This window comes from Odontesthes bonariensis, chromosome 21 (assembly GCF_027942865.1).
Source record: "Odontesthes bonariensis isolate fOdoBon6 chromosome 21, fOdoBon6.hap1, whole genome shotgun sequence".
Taxonomy (NCBI): Eukaryota; Metazoa; Chordata; class Actinopteri; order Atheriniformes; family Atherinopsidae; genus Odontesthes; species Odontesthes bonariensis.
The window spans coordinates 32,443,535-32,455,063 of NC_134526.1; the positions used below are offsets into that span (position 1 = coordinate 32,443,535).

At 42.2% G+C, this 11,529-nt stretch overlaps 1 protein-coding gene across 2 annotated transcripts in view; it reads right to left on the reverse strand.

Moving 5' to 3' along the window:
* rab11fip4a (RAB11 family interacting protein 4 (class II) a) overlaps positions 1-10,500 on the reverse strand; it is a 47,717-nt gene extending 37,217 nt beyond the window's left edge. The window contains exon 1 of one of the 2 annotated variants that reach the window (XM_075454517.1): positions 10,183-10,269. Coding sequence is in view for 1 of the 2 variants with exons in the window: in XM_075454515.1 (XP_075310630.1) it covers positions 10,183-10,335 (153 nt within the window). In the remaining variant the exon portion in view is untranslated. Of the gene's footprint in view, positions 1-10,182 lie in introns of both variants that reach the window. The other variant, XM_075454515.1, reaches the window with a different exon arrangement.
* Positions 10,501-11,529: the final 1,029 nt, after the last annotated feature.

Below are 11,529 nucleotides of genomic sequence, written 5' to 3' on the forward strand. Positions count from 1 at the left end.
CATCAGTTCCCCACAGTATTTAAGTTCCCTGTTTTCCTTCAGTCTTTGTGAGATCCTTCCCTGTCACCATCCATGCCACGCCACAGTTAAGTCTTTTCCATGTTTTGCCAAGTGTTTTGTTAAATAATTTTTCCACAGTCCAGGTTTTTGAATCCAGCTCAGCCGCGCTTTCTGTTACTTTGTTTTTGTATAATAAATCTACTTTGCTTTTTTTAATATCCGTGTCCTTTAACACCACCCTAACTGACAGTAATATTGGGAAGTTGGAGTCGAACCACTGACTTTAGGATTGGTGGGCGACTGCCCTTCTTCCTGAGCTCAGCTGCCAAAAGCACAATTCAGATGTTTGGAACATGGCTATTTTAAGTTAAAAATGGGAAGTGGAAACTTTCTTTAAAGAGGATTAAAATATGATGAATACATGAGACAAAAAAAATTGCAGTAGACTATTTTGTACAATTACTACAGCTCTGTTGCATTTTGGTCACAAGGAAAAGCTTTTCCCATTTTTCGATTAACTACACTGGCAGAAAAATCGATAGCTGCAGCCCTAATATATTTACATATTGACCACAAAAAGCAGAGATGCAACCCCGAGGTTCCCAAACCAGACTCCCTCCTCTCCACGACTATGCCCCAAGATCCTGTCCATGAAAATCACAAATCTCCTGGCTGTCAGGTTTGGGTGGGTTGGTAGGATGCGGACTCAGAGGTGTAAAAAGCAAAACTTGGTTTATTAACAAACCACGGTTAAACAAAAGGCGCGGCTGAGCCGGATATCAAAAAACTTAAACTGTGGAATAAATACTTGAATAATAATTGAGACAAAACAAAAGACTTGACATGGCATGGATAAATACTTAACTTAGCGTGGCATGAAGGATATTGACGGGTAGGATCTGGCAAAGAAACAGGGGAGCCTGGAAACTAAGGCCCTGTTTAACACGATAGGAAGACGCAGATATTTTCCTGCGGTTTGGCCTCTCATTTACACCAAAACCCCGTTTTTATTCACAGAAAACGATTACTTCTAAAACCTCCGGCCAAAGTGGAGATTTCTGATAACGCCGGTTATGTGTTGCCGTGTCAACTGGGAGAAACGGCGTTTTAGGTTCTTAAACGTCACATTATGCGCCAGAAAATGCTTAACGTCATGCGAGCGCCTTATGTTTACAGTTTGTTTGGCTACTGATCAGGATTATCATGGATGATGTTAAAGTTCTACTAATTTTTACGTTTGTGCAAACGATTCTGGCCTTACTGCATTTGCCACCCCAATTTGATTGGCTTGCATGGCTTTATTCCTTTCCCTACACTGCCGCCAATAGGTTTGGCATAGTTATTATGGCGCTTGACGGCTTATTTATGCGGGTTGATGTAAATGACAAGTTTTTTTAAAACGATGTTGTGTGCACGATGTTATTATTTAAAATGGACGGGGTGGGGGGGATATTCGTTTCTCTAAATACCCGACTATGTGTAAATGTGGCCTAAATAGGGAACTGGGGGATTGTGAATGAGTGCAGCTGATGGGGAAAACACAGGTGAAGTGAGTGAAACTAATGAGCTGGTATGTGAAGTGAGGGGAAAACAATGGCAAAACTAAAACATGCCAAAACTTAACTAAACATGGACTTAAAAACTAAGACATGAAACCTAAAACATGATACAACATCAAACTAAAAACATGGGGAAAATCCCATGGGCGTGACATTGGCAGAGCCTTAGTTTGACCTAGAGTCAAGAATGTGGACAAAGCTCTTGCTTTGGTTATACAAGGACTGATTAGCTTGCAAAAGTGATTTTGGTACCTCATACTCCATCAGCATCCCCTACGGAACCCCTCGGGGAAAATGGTCGTAGGTCTTTTCCAAGTCTACAAAACACATGCAGACTGGATGGTCAAACTCCCACAGTCCCCTTAGTAACTTTGCAAGGGTAAAGATCTGGTCCACTGTCCCACAATCTGGGCGGAAACCACACAGCTCCTCCTGAATTTAAGGTTCGACAATTGGTTGGGCCTCCTCTCCAACACCCTGGATTAAACTTTCTCAGGGAGGCTGAGAAGTGTGATTTCTCTGTAGCTGAAACACACTCTCCAGTCCCCTTTCTTAAAAATGGGAACCACCACCCTGGTTTGCCACTCCACAGGTGTTGACAAAGGCCCCTGTGCGTCATTGAAGAGACGTGTCAGCCAAGACAGCCCCACCATGTTCGGAGACTTTAGCATCTCAGGGGGAATCTCATTCACCCCCCGCACTTTATCGCCAGGAAGCTTTTCAACTACCCTGGCGACTTCCACCAAGGTGATGGACGAGTCTTCCCCAAGTCCTCAGACTCTGCCTACTCAATTGAGGACAAGCTCATTGGATTGAGTAGATCCTCAAAATTTTACTCTCATGGCCTAAAGGCTCTAGCATGGTTGCCACGTCGGCTCATGCAAGCGGTGTTGATGACGTCACGATTTTGTGCCGGCTATTTATAATGGTGCGAGTCGATGCGCCAGTATTTGCAATTTTCTCCGTCACAGAGGTGTCGCTGCTACGTGAAGGTTACCGCTAACTACTCTACAACGACAAGTCGAGAAGAAAACAATGCCCCTGTCAAGAGCAGGAACACTGTCATCAATGATACTGCTGCAGTTTCTGGAAGATGAAATGCTTAGAACCTTGCCGGCGAAAAGAAACCAATGAGTCTCTGCCCTCTTCTTTGCCTTCACATATCTGTCCCGTAGCTTCTTCCACACTCTCTTACAGAACTCTCCCTCTTTCCCCAAAGTTCTGCCAATCTCTGTCCACAAGTTTTGGGAGTTTACGTGCTCCCTGTGCTGTTTCACTGCAGTGTCGTACAAGTGCTGTACAAACGCACCTCCTGACTGAGCCGGTCTCACATCGGTCCATCCGGTTTGTTGTTCTCAGCGTGCGCAAAGTTACAAAATTCGACTGGCGCGCGCCATGAAAAGCGTTGTCGTGTGCCAGTCGAATTTTGTAACTTTGAAAGGCCTGAAACGTCATTTTGACGTCACAGGCCGCCTGCGCCGTGAGCAACGCATCAACTATAAATCCAGCTTTACAATATCCTCAGTTCGGGTAAGCAGTTCTCCACTTAGATCAAGCACAACCTGAGATAGACCCTGCTTTCCCTTTCTGAGTTGTTGAATGGAATGGAATTCAGAATAGAATTTAAGATTCTTCTCCTCACATATAAAGCTCTTTATGACCGAGCTCCATCAGATCTTAAAGATCTCATAGTTGGATATCTTCACCGTCTACAAGCAGGTTTAATTTGACTTTCAACCGAGTTATCTCGGGGTCTTAATCCGATCGTGAGTAATCCGATCCAATTTCTTGTCAGATTAAAGGTGTGGTAGGGGATCTTTTTCTGGAACATTTTTTTACATATTGCTTGAAATACTCTTCACACCCCCATTGCAACCAATTAATTAAAAGTTTTGACACAAATATGAAAAGTTTTAGTGGCCTCTAGAACGTACAATCTAGGAAAAACAGTATCCAATCATACTGAACGGACCGTTCACAATGATTGGATACTGATGCCGTCTATCAAACTGCAATCTGCTCCTCCCTCCCCCTCCTTTTTCCTGTGCGCGTACCCTGCTCCGTGAACGAATTACGCGTCCAGAAGCTTGGCAGGAACCTAAACTAGAGCCAGCTTGGCTAGCACCTAGCATTACTAAACGTATAGTTAGCATATACTAAATACTAAATACTAAATACTAAATACTAAATACGGCAACGATCGATGCTTGCTGTCAGAACAGCGCTCGTGCACCTTAGTGTTCGTGCGCGTTCATGTACTCTAGAGGCGTGCCTTCGGGGGGAAAGTGAAGAAAAGGGTTGGGACTTTTTACCTGTGTATTTTCAAAATGCAGCTTCGCTGGACTCAAAATCCAGGATCTCCTACCCTACCTTTAAGGTGTCTACATGAACTTAATAACTCAGTCTTATTGTAAATAATCAGATTTTTACAGTGCCATGTAACCCCACTGAGTGAAACACATCTAAGCTCATTCAGTTTATTTGCTAACATTCCTCATCAGTGCTCAGAGAAGACCTTGCATGAATCTTACCTGACATCCACAATGTTTAACAAACACACAAGATTCTATCACGAAAACCAAGAAAATATTCTGGGGAAATCGTGGATGCTTTAGTTCCCCGGACTAAAGAGGAGAGGAGCCATCCGCCTTGTTATAAGCACGCACTTCACAAGCTTGCATTTCTAATGGTATGGGGTTCATTACTGCCACTGGAACTGGCAGCATCTGGAAAGCAGTGTTGTGCCAGTTCACAGCTTTTCTGAACTAGTTCAAGTTCAGTTCATACATGCTCAAAGTGAACAGTTCACGTTCAAAGTTCACAATTTTAATTCTGAACTAGTTCAAAATTCAGTTCATTTTACTTTTTTCGTGAGATATTCAAATAAATACTTTTTTTCACACTACGAGCTAGAAATCACTATACGTTCTTGGAAACTGCTCATTGTAGACATTTGCTCATGACACTGCAATTGTGGGTTTCTTACCAGGTGATGAAACTTGCAGCAGTACAGACAAGGTAGACCAGTTCTATACTTAGTGCAATGAAATCTACCAGCATTTAATTAAAAAAAGAATATATAATATGAAATGCCGTCGGGGTCTTGGTTTGCAAGAGTGTACAATTGTTTTAAATGTTCATAAGGAGAATCGGTGTCTGTCTCCGTGCCATCACTACCACCTGCCTTTTTTTTTTTTTTAATTGCAGCGCGCTCTCTCTCCCTCTCTCGCTCGCTCGCTCCTCCAGCCCTCCACGCTCTCGTCGTTGCCTGCTACGCGGCGTTGTTATGCCTACCCCGCTCTGCTGCAATTCATCACGGGTAACGTCGTGGAAGCCAGTATGTTATTCAATTATTCTCAGCCGGACACTACGTTGCCCGCAATGCATTGCGCACACAATGTCAAAACCATTTCTGTCTGGTGATACATGATTTAAGCGGCACCAGCGAGAATACAGCAGGGAGGAACTTTCTCTCGTTACGTTTCAAAAGAGAAAACAGATGTCACTCAGTTTTCAATGGAAAACAAATTCCAACGTTCATTTACAGTGATGTCTGCCGTTCATGACACATAATGTGAACTAATTCACGTTCAAGTTCTTTATTAAAAAATGTTTTGCGTTCAGTTCAACGTTCACGAAAAAATGAGCGTGTTCAATGAACGCGTTCTTTTGAACTCGTTCACGCACAACACTGCTGGAAAGGCTCCAGACGATGCTAAACCCCATACTGCTTCTATTAAAACAGCATGGCTTAGTAGTAGAAGAGTCCTGGTGATGGACTGACCTGCCTGCAGCCCAGACCTTTCACCACCTAAAATCATTTGGCTCAGTTAAAAGACACGGCAGGTCATTTCCATTCATTTCATTCGTAATCTTGGGAATCTTTAGATTAGCAAAATTCATAACTCCAAATAGTTTTTAAATGATAAAAAAAGCCTCGTCCTGAGAATGAAATGATCATGCTGTGTCTTCTGATTGTTCAAATTCCTGAAAGTTTGCCAAAGGGACGGGAAAGGAGAAGATGGTGACTTGTGAATTTTCACTGCAACAGTTCCCGTTTCCTGGTGGAAAAGAAGCGACCGTCCAGGCCACTGCAAAGTCCGCTGAAGTCATCCACAACCAAAAGAAGGCCGTGAGAGCGGAACCGAGAGAAATCCACTTGGACCCCGCGTGGCCACCACCTGCTGTGTTCCGAGCTGACTAAACAGGACTTCAGTAAAGTAAGGTCGACCCGTTTTTCATCTGACAGACGGTTAGATGGGTGTATCGAGACTTCCACTGTTAAAATTATAAATGAATCCAGGATGTCAGTCTTTAGCTTCAAATAGTAAGCCAACCTGAACTATTTGAGTAAAACCGGTACCTCTCCATTCACCCCTATTTTATTTTCAATTCACTAAGTGTTGTATATAATCACCCATATTCAACGCATCTGTTTGTTTTAAGGTTCATGTCTTTGGTCATATCGTTTTGATAAATAGTTCATAAAATCAACAGGTTGTGTGTATGCTTTCTTTACGTAATGTCTGTCAAAACAAACGAGAATTCAAAGAAGTAGAGTGATACGAGACTGATTATTAATTGACATATTAACTTAACATACCAGAATCGTATGTATGTACATACCAAAATGTCTTTGTATGCCAAATACCAGCTCAACACAGACATTTGAACCGGTTTCACTCACCGGTTCAAACTTGAGCCCTTTAAGCAATGGAACAGCCTCATCTTTTAGCTTCAGTCTCCCCACAAAGTCAGCATCATACTGGGTCTTGTTCATAAAACTGTCATCCATGATGCAAACAAATAGCAAACAATCCAAACCTTTTTGCGAATGTGGTGCTGGCCAGGAAAAACCAAACTGAACTGAACAAACAAAAACAAAGCACTTTGCTCTGAAAAGTACTAGCATATCACTCTTTCCTTACAGCTTAAGTTTGCATGCATGCTCCAGCTCATATGGGTGCACACTGACTAGAGAATGATGTTGCCCTTCTCTCACTGTGACGTGTAAATGAAAAGGTTGTAAAATAAGTATCTCGAGCAAATGACGTTTACAGACTGTTCTTAAAAGAAGAGGGGATGCTACACAATGGTAAACATGGAGCTGTTTCAAAATTCTTATTGAATAATTAAATGAATCTGTTTGACCTTGTAGAATAAGCTATACTGTATGGAGGAGTCTGACTGATCTTGTTCATCAAGATAGAATAAACCATACTGGTACTATAAAAATGTATCGGATAGTCGCTGTGCTAGAGATCGAATGCTCTCGTAATCGGGGACACTTTGATGCTTTGTCTACTAAACACAACATTAGTCTTGGAATGTTTGCTTAGGTACTCTATATTACCAAAAGTATTGGCTCATCTCCCTTTACACACATATGAACTTCAGTAACATCCCATTCTTAATCCAAAGGGTTTAATGTGAAGTCGGCCCACCCTCTGCAGCTTCAACTCTTCTGACCAAGCTTTCCACAAGCTTTAGGAGTGTTTATGGGAGTTTTTATGGGAGTTTCTGACCATTCTTCCAGCTTTAGGAGTGTTTATGGGAGTGTTTGACCATTCTTCCAGCTTTAGGAGTTTTTATGGGAGTGTTTGACCATTCTTCCAGCTTTAGGAGTTTTTATGGGAGTGTTTGACCATTCTTCCAGCTTTAGGAGTGTTTATGGGAGTGTTTGACCATTCTTCCAGCTTTAGGAATGTTTATGGGAGTTTTTGACCATTCTTCCAGCTTTAGGAGTGTTTATGGGAGTTTCTGACCATTCTTCCAGCTTTAGGAGTGTTTATGGGAGTGTTTGACCATTCTTCCAGCTTTAGGAGTGTTTATGGGAGTTTCTGACCATTCTTCCAGCTTTAGGAGTGTTTATGGGAGTGTTTGACCATTCTTCCAGCTTTAGGAGTGTTTATGGGAGTTTTTGACCATTCTTCCAGCTTTAGGAGTGTTTATGGGAGTTTTTGACCATTCTTCCAGCTTTAGGAGTGTTTATGGGAGTTTTTGACCATTCTTCCAGCTTTAGGAGTGTTTATGGGAGTTTTTACCATTCTTCCAGCTTTAGGAGTGTTTATGGGAGTGTTTGACCATTCTTCCAGCTTTAGGAGTGTTTATGGGAGTTTCTGACCATTCTTCCAGCTTTAGGAGTGTTTATGGGAGTGTTTGACCATTCTTCCAGCTTTAGGAGTGTTTATGGGAGTGTTTGACCATTCTTCCAGCTTTAGGAGTGTTTATGGGAGTTTCTGACCATTCTTCCAGCTTTAGGAGTGTTTATGGGAGTGTTTGACCATTCTTCCAGCTTTAGGAGTGTTTATGGGAGTGTTTGACCATTCTTCCAGCTTTAGGAGTGTTTATGGGAGTTTTTACCATTCTTCCAGCTTTAGGAGTGTTTATTGGAGTTTTTACCATTCTTCCAGCTTTAGGAGTGTTTATGGGAGTTTCTGACCATTCTTCCAGCTTTAGGAGTGTTTATGGGAGTTTTTGACCATTCTTCCAGCTTTAGGAGTGTTTATGGGAGTTTTTACCATTCTTCCAGCTTTAGGAGTGTTTATGGGAGTTTTTGACCATTCTTCCAGCTTTAGGAGTGTTTATGGGAGTTTTTGACCATTCTTCCAGCTTTAGGAGTGTTTATGGGAGTTTCTGACCATTCTTCCAGCTTTAGGAGTGTTTATGGGAGTGTTTGACCATTCTTCCAGCTTTAGGAGTGTTTATGGGAGTGTTTGACCATTCTTCCAGCTTTAGGAGTGTTTATGGGAGTTTTTGACCATTCTTCCAGCTTTAGGAGTGTTTATGGGAGTGTTTGACCATTCTTCCAGCTTTAGGAGTGTTTATGGGAGTTTTTGACCATTCTTCCAGCTTTAGGAGTGTTTATGGGAGTGTTTGACCATTCTTCCAGCTTTAGGAGTGTTTATGGGAGTTTCTGACCATTCTTCCAGCTTTAGGAGTGTTTATGGGAGTGTTTGACCATTCTTCCAGCTTTAGGAGTGTTTATGGGAGTTTTTACCATTCTTCCAGCTTTAGGAATGTTTATGGGAGTTTTCACCATTCTTCCAGCTTTAGGAGTGTTTATGGGAGTTTCTGACCATTCTTCCAGCTTTAGGAGTGTTTATGGGAGTTTCTGACCATTCTTCCAGCTTTAGGAGTGTTTATGGGAGTGTTTGACCATTCTTCCAGCTTTAGGAGTGTTTATGGGAGTTTCTGACCATTCTTCCAGCTTTAGGAGTGTTTATGGGAGTTTTTGACCATCCTTCCAGAAGCTCATTTGTGAGGTCAGACACTGATGTTGGACAGAAGGCCTGGCTCACAGTCTCTGCTCTAATTCATCCCAAAGGTGTTCTATCATGTTGAGGTCAGGACTCTGTGCAGGCCAGTCAGGTTCTTCCACACAAAACTGGCTCCTCCATGTCTTTACGGAGCTTGCTTTGTGCACTGGTGCGCAGTCATGTTGGAACAGGAAGGGGCCGTCCCCAAACTGTTTCCACAGAGCTGGGAGCATGAAATGGTCCAAAATCAAAACAACAGCCCCACACCATAATCCCCCCTCCACCAAACTTTACACTCGGCACAATGCAGTCAGACAAGTACCGTTCCCCTGGCAACCGCCACACCCAGACTCCTCCATCAGATGCCAGATGGAGAAGCGTGATTGGTCCCTCCAGAGAAGGCGTCTCCACTGCTCTAGAGTCCAGTGGCGGCGTGCTTTACACCGCTGCATCCGACGCTTTGCATTGCACTTGGTGATGTATGGCTTGGATGCAGTTGCCATGGAAACCCATTCCATGAAGCTGTCAACACACTGTTCTTGAGCTAATCTGAAGGGCACATGAAGGTTGGAACCACGCACAGTACCAGGCTGGAGTTCACTGAGCTCCTGAGAGTGAGCTATTCTTTCACAGATGTGCTGATATTTATACACCTGTGGCCATGGAAGTGACTGGAACACCTGAATTTAATTATTTGGATGGGTGAGCGAATACTTTTGGTAAAATAGTGTATATAAGATGCCTGATTCATTCATTCTGGGAAAGCTTCCCGTCACAGAACTGACTTTTGTGCTATTCCGTGTAATACTTTTGTAGAATAAATAAACTTAGACCAGGACCTTGTTGCCTGATTTCATACATATAACTCTAACACATACAATGTGAAAGTGTTTGTTAAACAGCTACAAATAAATACAAATAAGATTTTAAATATTTGATCAATCTGAATATCCTAATTAGTAATGGTAATTAATCACATTGAAATGTATTATCAATATGAATATTCATAATGTTAATGACTGTGATAATAATAACAATGAAAACCCAGCATGTAAACAAGCTAGTATTTCTCCAGGCAACTGCCCAGCCAGCAGCCCAGCCAGCAGCCCAGCCAGCAGCCCAGCCAGCAGCCCAGCCAGCAGCCCAGCCAGCAGCCCAGCCAGTCCGAGGAGGACGGTCGCGCGCACCTGAGAGCGTTACAGTCATACGTAGACAGGTTGTCTATAATCAGAAGCTTCACTGGTCCAACAGTCTCCAGCCATTAAACCTTATGGACATGTTAGTGCACAAACCACGGCTCATTAAATACAAAGCGAGCGAACATGAAGCAGCCGGTGGTTCACGTTGAACCTGCTCGCGCTCACCTCGTCTCCTTGACCGAACTGAAGACCAAGGTCCACCAAGTGCTCCACCCGGATGAAGCCGTCAGCATCCTCGTCACAGACATCGAAAACCTCCTTAAGCCGCCTTAGAAACTGCAAAAGCTGCTCTTGGTCAGGAAAAACGTGACCTTCCATTTGTGAGCTGGCTCCGACAGCAAGATATCTAATTCCTTTCTTCAAATGAAGCTGGAGAGAATCGCTCTGACGGTCGCCATCATCATTCCAGTCCTCAGCTCCGCGCGGCCGGACAGACTGGCTGCTGTTGTTGTGACATCAGCAGCATCTCACGCTTAAAACACGCGAGGAGTTACGGGAAAAGGACGATGCTTTACGATTTGAGTTATTCTATCCAAGGCCAGCTAATAACCCAGCTTACTGTCGCTACCTCCTTCTATTAGGAAGATATTATGGGAGCATGAATAAATGAATGCTCGGAATTCTAAAGCGTTTCTCGTAATAAAGATTAAAAGGAAATTCGATGGATTTTTATTCCTGAATAAATTAATTTACCTTCACAAGTAACATTACCCAACAGTTGTTAAAAGAACACGCAAGAAATGTGTCCATAAAAGTCTAGGTCAAAAAGGTTAACATTAAGGAAATCTGGATGAATTAATCTTATACATGTTTAGATTTTTTTTTTACTTTTGATAATTTTTTTGTGACATTCTAAATGCACAGCTGATTCATTGTCTGATATCTACACATAATACACTTTGATTCACTTGTAACCCAGCAGATGTTAAAACAAAGCCATTACAGAACTGGACTCAATCTACCTGTCTCCTTCTGCATGACCGTATTCATATCATATAACATTTTTATACAATATTCTTATCTTTTTGCACATTCTATTATACTTTTTGCACACACATATCATATTCTAAGTATATTATTTGTCCAATTCTGTTTTTATTTTTTCTACCTCAGCATTTTATTCTATTCAAATGTACCGAGATGAGACTGCAATGACGACCTAATTTCCCTTCGGGATGAATAAAGTCATCTATCTATCTATCTATCTGTTACGGTGCCACAGGATTTTGATTTGTGACAATACAAGATCATATGTAAAAATGAATACATATCATCATTTTACAAAAGAAAAACTTGAACTTTTCATCTCTTAACTTTAATGACAGGAAATAGTTTTGCTTCCCAATGCTTTTTTCCCTATAGAACTCCAACCATTTCATCCATACTTCAAGCATTTCCAAGCAGAACTAAGCTTCCATAAAATGGAAATGAGCCAAATAAAATCCCTACTTGATCAAACTTCCAATAGCTTCCCTTTCTTGTGATAAGCTTGTGATGCTTCAGCTGATACGC